The 18,517-nt window shown below is 39.1% G+C and overlaps 3 protein-coding genes across 3 annotated transcripts; 1 reads left to right on the forward strand and 2 right to left on the reverse strand.

Annotated features, from left to right (window-relative positions):
- Window positions 1-11,564: 11,564 nt before the first annotated feature.
- LOC144967572 (histone H2A) lies at window positions 11,565-12,062 on the reverse strand. Its single transcript, XM_078905017.1, has one exon. The coding sequence runs from the start codon at window positions 12,010-12,012 to the stop codon at window positions 11,629-11,631; it is 384 nt and encodes a 127-aa protein (XP_078761143.1). The 5' UTR covers window positions 12,013-12,062; the 3' UTR covers window positions 11,565-11,628.
- An 869-nt stretch (window positions 12,063-12,931) lies between these two features.
- Window positions 12,932-15,473, forward strand: LOC144969203 (histone H2B.1/H2B.2-like). The gene is made up of 2 exons (XM_078908316.1): window positions 12,932-12,982; window positions 15,142-15,473. The coding sequence occupies exons 1-2, from the start codon at window positions 12,932-12,934 to the stop codon at window positions 15,424-15,426; spliced, it is 336 nt and encodes a 111-aa protein (XP_078764442.1). The 3' UTR covers window positions 15,427-15,473.
- A 770-nt stretch (window positions 15,474-16,243) lies between these two features.
- On the reverse strand, window positions 16,244-18,261 carry LOC144967573 (histone H4). Its single transcript, XM_078905018.1, has one exon. The coding sequence runs from the start codon at window positions 16,993-16,995 to the stop codon at window positions 16,684-16,686; it is 312 nt and encodes a 103-aa protein (XP_078761144.1). The 5' UTR covers window positions 16,996-18,261; the 3' UTR covers window positions 16,244-16,683.
- Between the last annotated feature and the right edge of the window lie 256 nt (window positions 18,262-18,517).

Genomic DNA, 18,517 nt, shown 5'->3' on the forward strand with positions numbered 1-18,517 from the left:
CGCTGTACCCAGAGCCATCAAGGCTGGCTATGACTTCAAGGAGGACTGGTGATAAAAGAGAAAGTTAATATTGCAATTGTATTATATAAATATCTATATATTTATGACTTGCTATGATCTCCAATTTGATGGTCATGTGGTTTACCCAGTGGACATCCATGTTTTCACTATCCAATTTACTTCCTTTTTACTGATATGACCAAAAGGTGTTGCAAGCGCCGTCAAACTCTTAAATACAAAAATATGTACTACCCATTCTAGTTGGTTGTTTTCTTGTACTTCCTCTATCTCCGTTATTCTTTATTTTTTGACATTTACTTTTGCCCCACTGCCCTCTCCGAAATATATAATTTTTTCTAATATTGTTAATGCTCTTTCTGTGAGCTCTAAGTGAATTATCTTGACGGTGAGCTTACCATCACCAACATCTACCACAACAGAAGAGAAAAAAAAAACAGAAAAAAGGGGGGAGAGATGGGGAATGAGAGAGGAGTTCCTTCTTGGGCATTGGAAGAACGGGTGTCCTTCCATCCCACATGTGGGGCATGCAGAGATCCGTCCTGGAAGAAGTACTCCTTGTGGAGTTTACCCTCTATGACTACCTCTACTTCTTCATTTTTAGATTCAAAGCAAAATTATCTAGTGCCCAATTCGCCTGGCCATCTCCAAATGGAGAGGGAACTGGGTTTCGCCAAAGGGGCGAATGCTCTAAAGCATCATTTTTTAGCTTAAGCAGAACAAACTGCATGGTTTCCGCAATAAAAGCTTGGCAAAATGTCTCCATGTTTCTAAGTCATGGAAGCTTCGTTGTTTAGAACAATTTTTTTCGGTCGGTGAACCAGTAAACCACACTAATGCTTTCCAAATTCCCTTGAAGATGGGCTACGAATAGTCATGTGCAAACCTTGGTGGATGTGGCCCCTTTTACAAAAAATCTCCGTGTTTGCTGAGGAACAAACCACATGGCCCTGCAATAAGAGCCTGGCTTATATCTCGAAAATAAGGTTTGTCATATGGCTTTTTCTTTCTATGCCATGGAGGTGTATTAAGGATTCTTTGTTAAATTATCAGTCACCATAGTCCGGGATTTTGGGATTTTCTCAAATGTTCCACTGATTTTGCCCTGTCGAAACATGTTCCTCTTATAAAAGCTCAGGTCAAGTGGTGGATCTGTGAAAACATGTCTTGTGTCATATTTTGGCACATATGCTCAGTTGCATGAAATTTGGTGACACTCCCATTTTTATGGCGTCAATCTAGGCAAATTGGCGCCAGATGTCAAAAGTGAGACAAGGCAATTGATGGTCAAATGGGAGGGGGTAAATGAGTCTAGATTTTATTTGTAAGTGGGTCAAGATGGGAAGTAGTTATAGGTCTGTTTTAAAAGATAGTTATTATAACTTAGTTTACTCTTTTTATCTTTATTACATTGTTTTACAATTTTGATTTATTACAGATACTTGTCTTTATTTGTAAGATCCGTAACCACTGGGCCACCGTAACAAAGATAAAACAAGTGAAAACAAATACTTTCAGTTTAGGCCTTTTTACCAGAAGTTAATTTTAAATCTCTTGAGCAGAATTTTTTTTTTTTAAATCGTTATAAGGAAAGGACAATGCATTAAAAATGTGCATAAATTAAGTTGTATCTCTATTATTAAGAATTGATGTACAACAGAAGTAGATGGTCTACAAAACTATATTTTATGTTATGATTTTGAGTTTGACCAATGGACCGATAGACCGATACATTTTCCTCCTTTTTGACAAATTGTCATTATCATCACTGCTAATTTATTTTGTGTGTGTTTGCGTGTGTGTGTGTGTGCGCGCGCGTGTGTGTGTGTGGTGTACCTACTGCGATTATGTCCTTTAAATGTCTTAATAATAAAAATGGAATAAAAAATTAGTTGATTTTCTTTTTTTTTTCTTTGCAAAACCCAACCATTTTGGGTGAGGTCCTTTAACCTCCCATAGTGGGCAGAGAGGCACTTACTGTGCCTTCTATATCCCTCTATATTTGTTTTCCAACTTGCTTTCCTGGGTGGGGTTCCTGACCTACCATAGTGGGCAGGGGGGGGGGGTGCCTTCTATGTGCCTTCTATCCCCCTATATTTGTTATCCAACTTGCTTTCCGTCTTTGTCTTGAGATGGGGTTACTTGGATTTGTTTAGGCCCTCTGGGTGGGGTTTTTGACCTCCCATAATGGGCAGGAAGGTACTTCTTGTGTCTTCTATCCCCCCATATCTGTTTTCCAATTTACTTTCTGTCTTTGTCTTGGAATGAGATTACTTTGTTTTGCAGCTGGGAGGGAAACAGTCAAATGTATAGTTAGTTATGGGAGATGACATTTTTTCCCTTGTAAATCATCTCTCTGTTATGCAATGTATTATTTTTTCTTTTACAATATATATATATATATATATATATAATATATATATATATATATATATATAAACATTTGACAGATATTAAGATTGTTTGACTTCTACAACGTTGTTATCGAGGGTTGCTCTCATCAGGAAGTGAAAGTGTAGATTGTTGTGAAAACACAACAATCTACACTTTCACTTCCACTTCCTGATGAGAGCAACGCTCGATAACAACACTGTAGAAGTCAAACAATCTTAATATCTGTCAAATGTTTATAAATAGCTCCTTTTATACTAAAGCTGAGCACTATTATTTCCTGGTTTTTGTTTTTATAATTTATATATATATATATATATATATATATATATATATTATAATGTATATATATATATATATGTGTATATATATATATATATATATATATATATATATATATATATATATATATATATATATATATATATATATTATATATATATATATATATATATATTATTGTAAACAATTGTGTTCCTCTTGTGTGGGAAATGTGCTTGTGTCTGGATGAGAAATTTAGTGATCTCAAACCAAGTACACTGATGATAGTGTGCTCTTGGAATATGCATCTGTCCCCTATTTGAACCAATTCCCCTTTGTCTTGCTTATTCTTTGAGTGCTTTGATTGTAATTCTAGAACTTTTTACTATTTGAGTGTGCTCCTCTTAGTAGGGACCTGTACTTTTGTCTGGTTATCTCAAACCAAGTACACTGGTAGTGTGCTCTTGGAATCTACAGATGTTCCCTATTTTACCTAATTCCCCTTTGTCTTACTTATTTTTGGGTGCTTCAATTGTAATTCTAGAACTTTTTACTGTCCCATTTTCTTCCTTTTTACTGGTGCTGAGATGACCGAAATGTCTTGCAAGCGCCGTAAAACCCTTAAAACAAACAATAATGAATTGTAAACAGTTGAGGTGCTCCTCTTAATGGGGACTTACTTGTGTCTGGGTGAGACAGCTAGGTAATCTCAAACCAAGTACACTGATACTGATAGTGTGCTCTTGGAATCTACATATGTTCCCTATTTAAACTAATTCCTCTTTGTCTTACTTTTTTATTTTTTATTTTTTGATTGCTTCAATTGTAATTCTAGAACTTTTTACTATCCTATTTTCTTCCTTTTTACTGGTGCTGAAATAACCTCTATGTTATGCACTGTTATATAATTATATATACTTATAATGGTTTATAAATATTAAGTGTATTCGTCTTAGTGGGATCCTGTGCGTGTATCTGGATGAAACTTAGTTGTTCTCTAAGTGCACTGTTAGTGTGCTCTTGGAATCTACATCTGTTCACTTTTTGAACCATTCCCCTTAGTCTTATACGATTGTGTGCTTTCAATCGCAAATCTAGATTTTTTTACTATCCCATTTTCTTCCTTTTTATTGGCTCTGAAATGACCTAAATTATGTATCGCCAGCGCGGTAAAACCCTTAACAGAAACAAAACCCAACCAGATTTAAATTTATTGATAGGAAGAGGTTCCCTTTGGAACAGGAAAAGGTTTGTACTACACTGCCCATGGGCTGCAGCTACTGGAATTCAACTAAGAATGGGGATTGCTTTGTGTTCCTTGATCGGTGTTTCTTTATATGTCCATATCCTTGCTTTGCTATCCTATCTCCCTTTATTATTATCATTTGTCTTTTCCATGTGACCCGGGCGGAGTCCTTTGACCTCCCATGGTGGGCAGGAAGTCACGCTTGCTTCTATCCCCTTATATGGACGTTTTTTTTTTTTTTTTTTTTTTTTTTTTTTTGTCCCATTATATTATATATTTCGCTTTCGGATTCTTTGGTATAGATGCTAAAAATTGAGAAATTTGGTCCATAAATGAATAAACTACAGTTATTTATATACTCCACACATGTTCAAAATGGCCTGTCGGTTGACAAAAATATAATTTTTTAAAGTGTTGTTGAATCATACAGCAATATTTTTTTCCTCCTATCCCTGCTTCATTTTAAAGAAATACCATATTGATTTATATTTATTAAGTTTTAATCTTTAAAAAGGTCATTTTAATGTCAGTTTTGGGAATCAATCTTTGTCGGTGACATTTGACTCACTCCTGTAACGGTAATCAATTTCGCCTAGTTTTTCTTCCATAAAATATATTCATTCAACTGTCAACATAAATACAACAAGACATCCTTCCCCTCACATGCTGAAAGAAAAACAAGAACGTGCAGCCATCTATTTTTCATCTACCAGCTTGAACTTATATCAAAATGATGAGTTTTTACCATGACCCTCACCTCACTCCTGTAACGGGCTTTTTCTCATTAAAATTTTGAGAATTTTCAAAATCATTTTAAACATCCTTTAATCAGTGAATTTTAGTGCTTGCTTAGTCAAAATAATTGATTTATTACAATTCCTGTAGTGTCAAGTAACATATATTCTTCAGATTTTCATTCCTGTAACGCTCTCCTGTAACGGTGAACTGTGTTACAGGAGTGAGTCAACTGTTACACGAGTGAGATGAGATGCAGACTTAAAATGGTTTAAAGTAAATTACGTCTTTGTGTTCTTTCCTTCTTTATTAATGTTGTATTTAAAAAAAAACCCTTTGCAATGTATAGTGAACATTTAAGTGGGAAGAGAAGATATCAACAATAAGCGAGAGAGTCGGAAGTATAATTGACAAGGATGGAGGAACGGAAGCAGAGGTGAAAGCATGGATATGAAAGGCACAGGCTGCATTCACATCCTTGAACCGAGTTTGGAGAACTAAAGATATCTCCCTTCGACTAAAGTTAAGACTTTTCAACTCAAACGTGAAGTCTGTCCTACTGTATGGATGTGAAACTTGGAATGCATCACAGGCATGTATAAGGAGGATACAGGTTTTCGTAAGCAGGTGCATGCGTAGACTACTCAGAATAAAATGGATAGATAGGATTTAAAATGAAGAAGTATGGAAAAGAACACAGCAGAAACCAGTGGGAGAGGAAATAGGAAGAAGACGGTGGAGGTGGATTGGACACACCCTTAGAAAGAATGATTCCACTATAACAAAGAAAGTATTGGACTGGAACACTCAGGGCAGAAGATCAAGGGGAAGGCTACGAGTAACATGAATTAAAGAAGCTGATATGCAGAGAAGTGATAACACATGGAACGAGATAAAAAAAAAAAAGTTAGGTCATGAAAGAAAAGGATGGAAACTGTCTGTGGCCTAGACCCTGACCCATGGTGAAAAAGGCAATGATGATGATGAAGCTAGAGAGTTGGTTCTGTTGTTAACTCAACTCTATCTTCGTGCAAAAACCACCAGATATACAAAAGAAGGCATGCAGGAGGAGATACAATTCATGTAAATAAGACCAGAAGAAAATTGATCAATTAAACTCCTGCTCAATCTCAAACTTTAACCAGCTATTGAAGTATTAAATATGCGTTTTGGCAACCCGATCATGTTGTGCCTTTTATTCCATTTCAAATTTCAATAAGTAAAAGTTAATTTTGTCGAATAAGCTGTTGCGGTTGCAGTTGACGTAGCAAAATCCTTTTGCTTTGTTTTGTTTTGTTCGATTGAAAAAAAAAGTGGTTTTTAGGGAACTTTGAGTGCGTATAAAGAGGAAAGCAGTAGAAATATCAAATAAATATAAAAGAGTAAGAGAGGTGAGTGTGGGGGAGAAAAGTGGATTTATAAAAGAGCATGAGAGAGAGAGAGAGAGAGAGAGAGAGAGAGAGAGAGAGAGAGAGAGAGAGAGAGAGAGAGATTCATAAAATCTGGTCGGAAATCCTGATTCGTTTGGGGCTAGTGTTGGTCCATGTATTCATGTTTTTAGATTTATCTAACGCATATTTGTTTCTATTCTGGTTAACTTCTGACAATAAAAATGCCTTATGGAATCATTAGATAATAAATAAGAACTTTGTCAGCCTTTGTAGCGTTCCATAATGATATTAATTTAAGGGGCGGTTTGGGTCTAATTATTAGGAAAATCCTTCAAAAAATTGATTTTGAGATTTTGGTGGAAAATAATATTTTATTATCTTAGAAATAATATAATTGAAGTCCAAATTCTTAAAGTAGACTATAAAGGCATGAAAAACACAAAAATGGTACAGGTAGTAAGAAAAGTGTGAAAAACGGGAAGCCATTTTGCTATTTTCTCATTATGTAATTTTTCTAAGGGTATGGGAAACTGTGTCAAATGTTTCTCAGAATCTATTCAATGAAATTGTCTGAAAATTTCCAGTTATTACAGAGATAATGTATTATGTCACCATAGAGAGATTTTTTTGATAAGATATGTGAATTTTAAATTATAATCCTAAATCTGAATTTTTTACATCAATTTTGTCATAACATTTTGATTCTCAACTTTGTAATCGTCTAATAAAAATTCCATAAGCTAAAGCCGTAAAATCTCTCTATGGTGACACACTATAGTACAATGTTGACAAGAGGGAAGAATATGGAGGTCATTCTTTCATTAGTTTTTGTGGAACGTTTGCCACAATATTGTTATATTTTTTTATGTCAGACCCCCAAATTAGATCGCAAAATGGGAATCAACGCAGATAATTAAAATTTTTCACCATAAATGTCGATTTTTAACCTATATTGACCATACAGAATGATCAAAACTGACCAATATAGGCAATTAAATGTCTTCTATCCCCCTATATCTGCTCTCTGTCTTTGTCTTGGGATGAGATTACTTAGTTTTGTCCTTGCCCTGGCCGAATACCCTAGGGAAACAGTCGAATGTACATTTTGAGTTTTGGAAGATGAGTTTTTTTTGTCTTGTAAATCATCTCTCTGTTATGCACTTTATTATGTATTGTCTACATATTATATATGATTTGTAAACATTTGAGTGTGTTCCTCTTAATGGGGACCTGTGCTTGAGTCTGGGGGAGACGTTTAGATGATCTCAAACTAAGAACACTGATAATGTGCGCTTGGAATCTACAGATGTTCCCTATTTAAACCTAATCCCCTTTGTCTTCCTTTTCTTGGATGCTTTAATTGTAATTCTAGAACTTTTTACCATCCCATTATTTTCCTTTTTACTAGCGTTGATATAACCTAAATGTGTTGCAAGCGCCGTAAGACCCTTAAAAACAGGATCCTGTGCTGGTGTCTGGATGAGACTTTAAGGTGATCTCAAACTAAGTACATTGATGGTATGCTCTTGGATTCTACATCTGTTCCCTATTTGAACCAATTCCCCTTTGTTTTACTTTTTCTTGGGTCCTTTGATTGTAAATCTAGAACATTTTGACTAATCCATTTTATTCTTTTTACTGGCGCTGAAATGACCTAAATGTGTCGCAAGTTCCATAAAACCTTTTTTTTTAAAAAATATTAAATGCATTGAGCATGGTAAATCTGTGGAAAAGCGCATTGAACTCCTACACCGGCTAGACCACTCCGATCCCAAAATGAAGACTGATTAATGTTCGTTAGCTGAAAAATCGTTTCTCTGTCGGGACCCCAAAAGAATGGAACAAATTAGATAAAGAAATCAAAGATGCTCCCGAGCTCAGTAATTTTTGGAAACTTTTGAATTCAGGCAGGCTTTTGAAAGCCAATAGTATTTGTGTTTTGTTACCTATTGTCTTTGTCCTATTGTCTTTGTATGTGTAGCACCTTAGAGCACTTGTGAATTCTGCGAGCTGTACAAATTGATTATTACATGATGATGGCGGTAATGGTAATGATCATTATTATGATGTTCGTGATTAAAATATTTTGTGATAAATCTCCTCCTCCTCCTCCTCCTCCTCCTCCTCCTTCTTCTTCTTCTTCTTCTTCTTCTTCTTCTTCTTCTTCTTCTTCTTCTCCGGTCTGAAAATGGCAACTTGATCTTGTCTTTTAAATGCCTCATGGGGTCACTTTTCATATATTCTGGTTGCTTCTTGTTCCACGAGGCTTTGGCCTTGATCTGGATATGGGTTTTGATCTCACAAATTTCATACTTGTTTTCTTCTTGAGGCTCCGAAAACTCGAGCGATACGCATTCACCTCCACTAACATGATGTCAAAATTGAACGATAATATAAGATTGTGATAATGAAGATTATGAGGATTTGTATTATTCTTGTGATGACCAAAATAGAGGTTTGGACTTTGATTGATGATGAAGACGATCACGGTGGTGATGTTGAATTTCTGCTCTTTCTAATCCATCTATCTATTTGGGCTTGGAGTAATATTGGTTTAATGTTTTGATGGCCATTGGGACAAATGTAAATTTGTGTCGATTCGTGCGGTATTTCGACTCTCTGTATCGTTTCCCTGATAGAAGTAGAGTAAATTCGCTATGGAGTGGATGCCTTCGTGTATGATGATGCTGGAGGCTTTTGTTTCGACAACAACGGTTGAGTATGACCCAGGTTTTCTAGTTTCTTCTTGTATTTGTTAATCCATATTTTTGTCCGTCTGGTTTATTTTCGCGTGTTCAAAATGTTCAGACAATTTTTTCACTAGACATTTACTGGCCTGCCAATTACTGTTAGAAGAGAGAGAGAGAGAGAGAGAGAGAGAGAGAGAGAGAGAGAGAGAGAGAGAGAGAGAGAGAGCATGAGCTCGGCCTAGCGTAGCTATCTGTTGCTAATAACAAGAAATAAAGTGAGTAGGAAAGTTCCAGAAGAGAACAAAGAATAAAAACTTCACGGCGGCAATGTGGGCTCGAACCCGCGACCTTACTGGTACGACAACTCCGCCTGGCCAGGGAGATCGTGACTCTACCGTATCTGTTGCCTTTAGCTGTAGGCTAACTGAGTGTAATATAGCCTAATACATAACAAATTAGGCTCTTAAAAGTCCTGCTATAGGAATCCTTAAATTTTGTTAAACCAAAGAGGGAGGAAAATGGGGATTTTAAAGGCTCCTGTTATAATCGGGTGTTTGTTATATCCCCATCTGTTATTCTGAGGTTCGACTGTATGTGTAACCTTAAACGTTTATAGTCTGATTTATATAATTCAGTTAGTGGGAAATGATCATTAAAAAAGGCTATCTTTTAAAAAAACAAGAATAAAGCGGTGAGTGAAATCAATTTCGTTCCTTCTATAAGTTCGTGAGAAGTAATCACCAAATGGCTGTCTAAAAACAATAAAGAGCTGAATAGGAAGGGGAAGATTTTTATTATTGATTGATTTATTTGTTTACTCGCATGTGTATTTATTCCTTGGTTTGTCTGAGCCCAAAGCAGTAGTGCTGTTTATTGGGTTTGCAAAGCTTCAGCTCGAAGCGAAAAAAAGAAGAAAAAATGCGAAAGTATTCTCCCACTGCGGACTTTTTATTTCTGCAGTCCGCGCTCTGAAGCGAAAAAAAAAGGAAAAACGCGAAAGTATTCTCCCAATGCGGACTTTTTATTTCTGCAGTCCGCGCTCTCAATCGGAAAAAAAAAAAAAAAAAAAAAAAAGGTCTTTTTAGTCCAATCTATTTGTCAGCTCCTTCCGTGCAACCCAGCATTTTTGGGCTGCCCTGGCCGGGGGGATAGGTAGTTGAACTGAAACGGAAAGGTGACGATGTTGGATGTTGGGAATGGGGAATGGAATAATGGAATAGTTGCTTTTGCTTTTTATGGGTGGGTTGGATCTTTTGTCATGCCTTTATTTATTCAATTTGTGGGTAATTGAGCGGCGTTTGCCAACCTGTATGGGTGAGTGTACTTTCCTAAATCCGACCATTGCTTTGATTTTCATCCGCCATTAGGGTTAGTCATGAGTCTTAGTAAAGTTGCTGGGGTGTTTGTATTTGCTATTAGGGTTAGTTGAAGGTACTAGGTGTTTTTTTTTTTTTTTTTTTTTTTTTTTCTCTTAGGGTTAGTCATAAGTCTTAGTAAAGGTGCTGGGGTGTTTGTATTTGCTATTAGGGTTAGTTGAAGGTACTATTTTTTTTTTGTTTTTTTTTTTTCTCTTAGGGTTAGTTGAGGGAATATCTGGGTTGTTTCCCTTAGCACGAGGAGCTTTTGGAAGGCCTCCCCTTTTTGGATAGCTTGATGTTCTCCATTTAAGAAACCACAAGATAAGGCCAGGCATACCTACGACGACTAGCCTACTACTACAACTGCCGTCAGAGCATCATCCCTACCACCGTTACTACAACCAAGACACAACCACCACCACCACCACCACCACCACATCATCATCATCATCATCATCATCATCATCATCATCGTCATCATCATCATCATCATCATCCCTACCACCATTACGACAACCACTGCCGCCACCTCATAATCCCTAGGACTACAACCACTACCATTACATCACCATCCTTACCACAACTGCTACCACGACCATCACTACTACAGCCACCACCACCACCACCACCACCACCACCACCACCACCACCACCGCCACCATCACCACCACCTCATCATCATCATTGTGTTACCTCTAGTGCCATTGCAACCATAAACCCTAATACTCTCTTTGCGTCAGACGTTTTGTCGTCTGCTAAGACCTTACTATTGCCCAATGTATCCATAACATGTTCCTGAAATTTGAAATTGAGTGTAGGCATGCATCCGATGTTAAGATGGAATATTCATATACACACCCACACGCACACAAAATCTGTACTCGTGGTCTAACACTCCCCTGCAGACAAGTTGGTGTCCCATTCCAACAGAAACTAACCTTCAACTTCAATGCCAATTTAGTTGTGGGCGGCCCATCTCTGTGATAGATGCTCAGCATAAGGTGAGAGTACCCGACACGATTCAACACAACCGTCGCCTTAAACCGATATTCTAGGCTACAAAAAGAAGAAAAAAAAAGCCAACAAAAAAATTTGGTCACTCGCAGGCGATTCAGAAGTTCAGAACACCACACCTGTGTTGACAAGGACAGTGCCAATGCGGAAAGATAAAGGGTAGCATAGTATAACCGAGACTTCAATTGAGGTATTATTTCGTCTAGAAACTAAGACACTTCAGTCAACCGTAATGTATGTCAACGTACTCATAAGCCGTCCTATCTCCCTAACTTCAAACGGTCTAACCGGTACTTACAGTTAGAATTGGAATATACAGAGCAGTGTTAATAGCCATTCTAAAAAACCTGGTAGGTATCTGGAAGGAAAAGCATGCCACATACACAATCATAAAACTAAAAGCACTCGAGAGTGCCAGAAAGTGCAAATGCGATGTTACGTTGGGAGCCAATGGGGAAGAGTGGTGGTTGTCCTGAAAAGGACAGTTGTGTTGGGAGCAGAAAGACTGGCTGCTGGAGGTGAGCTTAGTTCTTTCCTGGTGCTTTGCCGGTCTTCTTGGGCAAGAGGACGGCTTGGATGTTTGGCAGAACACCACCCTGAGCAATGGTGACTCCGGACAGAAGCTTGTTCAACTCCTCGTCATTGCGGATGGCGAGCTGGAGATGACGGGGGATGATCCTGGTCTTCTTGTTGTCACGGGCAGCATTGCCTGCCAACTCGAGAACTTCAGCAGCGAGGTACTCAAGAACAGCTGCCAAGTAGACTGGGGCACCAGCACCAACGCGCTCGGCGTAGTTGCCTTTCCTCAAGAGTCTGTGAATTCTGCCAACTGGGAACTGGAGTCCAGCGCGAGAAGAGCGGGACTTGGACTTGCCCTTAACTTTTCCACCTTTGCCACGGCCAGACATGATTGTTTATTGTAAGTGGTTGGGTGTACTTTAAAAAAATACAGTGACTCGTGAAACGCGCCGAATGACTATTTATACGAAATCGGGCAGAGATGAATTTGCCAAACCGCTCGACCAATCAACCGTTGAGAAAATGCATACTTCTCTCCGATTGGCTCGTCCCTTCGCTTTTCATCCGGTATTTTTCATATAAATGGTTTTCGCGCCGTTCATTCCAGGGTTGCCAGTTTGGCATTTTAAATGCCAGATTCCAAAAATCTGGCATTTTTGAAAACCGTTTGGCATTAGAAAAATCATTTGGCATTTGGCATTTTCATTTGGCATTTTCTTTTCTTGTATATTATACTTCAAATGACACCTTTTCTTAATTATTTCTAAACGCGTAAAAACAAATCTCTTCACATCGCAAAACTTTGCTATTAAAACTGTGATGGATATTGTTTCTAATTTTTTTCTCTATAACTTCTTTGGACTCTGCACTTGAACCAGATTCAACAAAAAACATCATAAGAAACACGAAACAGTAAGTTTTCTTAATTGTCAATAATTATTTAACTGTTTACGTATTTACCTTTCATGTTAATGTATTTCTTTTTCATTCTTAAAATCCAACCGTGGTGTAGTGGTTTAGCACTTCACTTAGTAGTCAGTAGGTAAAAAATTACCCCAACAGGAAATTTAGTATAATTAAAAAAAAAAAAGAAAAAGAAAAGAAAACACGCAAGCCACCAGGATATGATAGTAAATTGTCTATCAAAAGTGAGTAGTTTTCTTAGTGGGGGTGGGAGTCAACAGACTTTGGCATCTTTTTGAGTGTTTTGGCATTTTTTGAGTCTTCTCCTGGCATTTTGTTGAAAAATAATCTGGCAACCCTGGTTCATTCTTCTACTAGTTTCACTAGAAAATCAAATCGGAAAAAATGCCACCCAAAGGAGGAGTTTCTGCCAAAGGCGCCAAAAAAGCCGGCAAGGCAAAGGCCGTTCGCACCGGCGACAAGAAGAGGAAGCGCAGGAGGAAGGAAAGTTACAGCTAGTGCTGGGTCGAGTTTGAAACGATCAAATCGAGCGGGTTTTCGATCGAGTCCTCTAAAATCGAGTCGGTTTCGGGCGGGTTTCGAGTCAGTGACGTCATCGAGCAGTGATTCGTTTGAAAAAAAAAAAAACACGAGCAACTCGTTTGCCACAGGAAACTTCACATACCCCTCCCTCTCTTATGTCTGTGGCTGGCTTGACTGCAGCTGGTTATGATGGGGGCTGCCAGATGGCCAAGTTCAAAATTGGTTACTAAGAAACGCTTTTCTATTATTATTCATTAAAAATAAAATATTTTGTTTAAAAAAAATGAAAAGATAAGTTTATCCAACTGTAGTCGATTGTTTTGTTAATCAAAACAAATGAGTTTTTCAAGGGAGTCAGAATGCTTGTGGTGTTTGGCTATTTGGGGTCTATTTGACTACTTGGTACTTGGGCAAGAAGAAATCTGGCTGTCTGGCAGCCTTGATTATGATCGTTCGTCGCATCACACACACATACACACACACACACACAAACACACACACACACACACGCCATCAAACAGTTGTTGATAGTGAAGGGTTGAGACCCCCCCCCCCCCCTCCCACCACCATCATCCCGCTGTCACCTTAACATTTCATATTTATGTCGCGCCAAAAGTTGTCGGCCGCCCCCACCTCCCATAATTTGTCACTGGTCGTCATCGCCTCTTGTGTGTGCGGGAAAGGTCGTGCCTTTCATTTCATTATTTGAAAAATAAATGAACAAGAATGGTGTGTTTTTATTAGGTAGGTAGATAATAATAATATTTAGCAGGTTCCACACCCAGACACACACGGATTGCCCGGACACGATGATAACGATGCCGACGACAATGGATGACGATGATGATGATGATGATGATTATCGTGTTTCTGTTTAAAAAATGAAATACTTTAGCAGGTTCCACCCCCACCCTCCACACGGATAGACCGGACCCGAAGATGATGATTGTGGTTTTGCTGGCTGTTACGGCTGTGATGAGGATGATGATAATGATGATGATGATGATGACGATGGCGCAGATGGTGATTATTTGTTCGGTCGCTCAGTGGTACGGTGTCTCTTGTCACAAAATCAAGCCTTGTCAATGGCCGGATGAGTGACAGTGATTGTTGAAAATTGTGATCCAGACGTTAAGTCCGTGTGTCAGGCACTTGACTCAGGTGTGAATGTATTCTTATCTTATAAGCAATGACGGGTATTGTAAAGAGCTTTAATACAAAAAGACTCCAAACAGCGATCGGTACCTACTGTACGAAATGGATGTATGGTCGATATGGCGTGCCGGAGGAATAAATTAAATTAAATATTGTGAAGTTCATTGAGCATGGTAAATCCTTGGAAATGCGCTTTGAACTAATACACCTGCTAGACAACTCCGATTCCAATATAAACGACTGATTAATATTCCCATATATAAACTATAGTTAGCTGAAAATCTTTCTTTGTCGGGACTCCAAAAGTATGGAACGAATTAGACAAAGAAATCAAAGGGTCTTTTAGGAGCACTGATTGATTTTAGATTGATTATTACATTGAAATGTGTTGATATTTATTTTATCCATTATTATTAGGGTGGTGGTGGTGGTGGTGGTGATGATGATGATCCCGCTGATATGATGGTGATGATAAATAAATTAAACATAATTCCCTTTATTCATCCCATAGGGGAGATTCGTCTTTCGGGTCTATTCTAAGGGAAGACTGGAATAACCCAAGCGATAGCCGCAGTGCAGCGCCGCAAATTTAGTTAGGGCAAGGTGACTTGCTCAAGACCACTCAGCGGCGGGTGATCGAACTCGGTACCTTTCGGGTGCCTACCAAAGACCGTACCGCTGCCCCTGATGATGATGATGATGATGATGATGATGATGATGATGATGATGATGATGATGATGATGATGATGATGATGATGGGAACTAACAAAGAATACACAGGCATCTAAAATCGTCTCAAGCTCACAACTCGCCTGATCGTTTTACGATCGAGTAATCGTTTTACTAACTCGCTCTTCCGGCATTGAGATCGAGCACTGACTCGTGGCTTGGCGCTCGATCGTCGATCGAGTAAAAGCGATCAAATAACCCAACACTAATCTACATCTACAAGGTGTTGAAACAGGTCCACCCCGACACTGGTATCTCTTCTAAGGCCATGTCAATCATGAACTCTTTTGTGAATGACATCTTCGAGCGCATCTCCGCCGAAGCCAGCCGCCTGGCTCACTACAACAAGAGGAGCACCATCACCTCCCGAGAGATCCAGACCGCTGTCCGTCTCTTGCTCCCCGGTGAACTTGCCAAGCACGCTGTCAGTGAAGGCACCAAGGCTGTCACCAAATACACCACCAGCAAGTAAATTGCTCGATGCCCCTCCCCTTCACACCGGCCCTTTTCAGGGCCCCACACTTATTCCCGTTTGACTACCCGGTTTTCAACGCATCACCCCCCTGTATTACTTTTTTCATTTCCTACTTTACGAAATTCTTTGTGTACAGACTTATGCGTGGCTTCGTTTTAGAATGAAAAGATAGAGACGACGAGTTAGTTTTCGTGTCACGTTACAGCAAGCTTTTATATAGCGCAATACCCGCTAAGCGTGCTCAAAGCGCTTTACAAGGGATCCCAAGGCAATAGCAATGCATGAAAAGTATGGCGAGACATGCTGTAACACCCTTGACTCTTTGATCTTTGACTGCAACGGCATCCCTTCACTAACATTGTGCAATTCGAATGTGAAGGCTCTGGTCACAAAATCAATGTGGTTTCCACGTCCATTTTATTTTCATTATCAGTGTATATTATCATCAGAAAAATATTTCTAAAGATGTTAATACATTTTTTTTCAAAAGTCTATAGTTTCGGGTAAATTCGCCGCACATCACTATCATCACAATCATACAATAATTATTCCAAAGACGATTTTTTTGTGTGTAATAGAAGCTGTGCGTTAGCACTGAAATCTAAGTTAAAGAAAAGTAAATAATAAATATGTTAAGTGGGTATAAAAACCAGAAACCAGTCGTCTCGGGTATGGATGGGCAGCAGGCTATTATGATTATGATCTTGTGACCGGCATTGTAATGTGCCCCCGCGAAGGCCCTATACATACATCATCGCACTCGATACAAGTGCCGATAAATATGTGTTAAATGGAAATGGAAATTGTTCCTTATATTGCCTTGTAGCGAGAAAAACTAAGTACAACATCTCGCGGCGAAGTTACCCGACAACAGTGGCAGTTTTAAAAGGACTCTTGTGAATAAAATACAACATAGCCCTACGTAAACACTTCATGAAAATATAATTAAATTGACCAGGTAAACTTATTGTCAGTGGTTGTGTTGCCCAATTGGCAAATTAGCCTCTCACGGCAGACCAGGAGTGAAAAAACGGCGAAATCACCCGATTTTACCCTACTGCTCAGATTAAAGTATTTGTTCCGTAAATCAAAATATCCATTCAGTACAGAATTGCTTCAAAACACGTGTCATATTGAAGAAAGATAAGATTGTGATGCGTTTGTAATCAGTCGGTAGTCAACCGGGAAATTGTGAGGGTGGCCCTGAAAAGGGCCGTTTGGGTGGATGGGGTGCAGGGCTAGATGAGGAGAGATCTATCCACCGAATCCGTACAGAGTACGTCCCTGGCGTTTCAAGGCGTAGACAACGTCCATAGCAGTGACGGTCTTCCTCTTGGCATGCTCAGTGTAGGTGACAGCATCTCTGATCACGTTCTCAAGGAAAACTTTGAGTACGCCTCTGGTCTCTTCGTAGATGAGTCCGGAGATACGTTTCACACCACCTCTACGAGCGAGACGACGGATGGCGGGCTTGGTGATACCCTGGATGTTGTCACGAAGGACTTTACGATGACGCTTGGCGCCACCCTTTCCCAATCCTTTTCCTCCTTTGCCACGTCCAGACATTTTTTTTTTTTTTTAGACCCAGGCTATCCTATCTAATGACCCTCTTAATTAGTAAAAATTGTATTTGTTAGGTTAATTATTATGTGTTTAGTAGTAGTAGCAGTAGGAAGGCTTTGGCATTAACTGCTTCTGTATCGTACGTTACGATAATAATTTAATTTTTTTTTTTTTTTTTTTTTTTTTTTTTTTTTTTTTTTTTTTTTATAAATGAAATAATGGTTGAAATATTAATGTTGCCTAACGCGTTCATGGAGGGTGGGGGGTTAATTGGGTAGTTGGTCAGTTAGAGGTTATATTGGGTTGGTGGGTTGTAATAAATTTTGTTATTTTTTGTTTTTTTTTTTAGATGATTTAAATTGACAATTAAATAGCTGTTCATGGTTGGATGTGGAGAGTAGATAAAATGTGTTGCGATTGGTGGATGACAGAGATCCTGTACCAATCGGTTTATTGATGATTCAGGGCAGTTTGTAATGTTGTTTAGATAAATTGTCTGGGACTGACAGACGTTTAGTAGGGGAGGGGGGGGGGTGTTGGATTCTGAGGGTTTTGATTGGTGGGAGTTGAAAGGCTGCAGCCTATCAGCTGATCGGAATATTCGAACTTCTGTAAAATGGGGTTATTGTGGAAATGAGTTTAGGTTTAGGTTTTAGGTTGGATGGGGGGGGGGGGGGGGGGGGGGGGGGGGGGGGGAGGTTTCTGAATTGCTTCTGTTGTTGGGATGGTGAATACACGGGTCAAACGTCTTGTGGGTTTATTAATTGTTGTGGTCGGTTGATGTTCTTGGGCTATTGCTAAATTGTGGGAGTAGATTGGAACTGGTGATGAAGGTGGTTATGCTTTTAAAAGGAAAACTTTTGATTAATTTGTTAGTAACCTATTCCCTTGCTCCCTTAGGAGTCCAAGGGTGGCCACCCACTTTCCCGCTCTCTAGCCGAGCGTCATTCGCTGCTTCAACTACTGTGCACGTGGTCTTTCCCTATGCAGCATTGGTTATTTTATTATTCTATGAATATAGTTAATTTTTCGATAAGGTTAGAATCGTGGGGGGGGGGGGGGGGGGCAGTTGTGACTGTGGGTGTACAAGGTGTACGTTTTAATATTATAAATATTGTAAATATTCTTCTTTCCGAGTCGGCCCCGACTGATCTCATCTGCATACATGTTGTCCACTGCAGTCTAGACGCCGCAGCGCAATTGTTTCAGCCGCGCTTCAGGCGGGTTGGGCGGGACTAGACCCCTCCGGCATGCTGCGCGGCACACACATTGCCCGCGCCGTCTCTGCCGTGGGCCGTTGCGCCGAGTTCGCCGGGGCCGCATCGGAAAAAAAAAAAAAAAAAAAAGGGGGATTATATCTTACTAAACACTTGTGTCACGTCCTTTCCTTGGAGGTTTGTTATTGTTATTTTGTTGAGTTTAGTATAAGTAGGGAATTTTTAGGTGGGGGGGGGGGGGGGGTGTTGTTTTGTATGTTAGTATTAGTATCATTAATTATTAGATGGTTTTATCTGCCACATGATCT

The sequence above is a fragment of the Berghia stephanieae genome, chromosome 3, assembly GCF_034508935.2.
Source record: "Berghia stephanieae isolate SIO BIC M18660-M18661 chromosome 3, UCSD_Bste_1.3, whole genome shotgun sequence".
NCBI classification, from domain to species: Eukaryota; Metazoa; Mollusca; class Gastropoda; order Nudibranchia; family Aeolidiidae; genus Berghia; species Berghia stephanieae.

What these genes read in the sequence shown, in the direction of transcription:
- LOC144967572 (XM_078905017.1), bottom strand. Translation starts at nt 12,012, where the DNA reads ATGTCTGGCCGTGGCAAAGGTGGAAAAGTTAAGGGCAAGTCCAAGTCC.
- LOC144969203 (XM_078908316.1), top strand. Translation starts at nt 12,932, where the DNA reads ATGCCACCCAAAGGAGGAGTTTCTGCCAAAGGCGCCAAAAAAGCCGGC. An exon ending in GCGCCAAAAAAGCCGGCAAG is followed by an intron (nt 12,983 to 15,141) that starts GCAAAGGCCGTT and finishes ATCGAGTAAAAG; the next exon opens with CGATCAAATAACCCAACACT.
- LOC144967573 (XM_078905018.1), bottom strand. Translation starts at nt 16,995, where the DNA reads ATGTCTGGACGTGGCAAAGGAGGAAAAGGATTGGGAAAGGGTGGCGCC.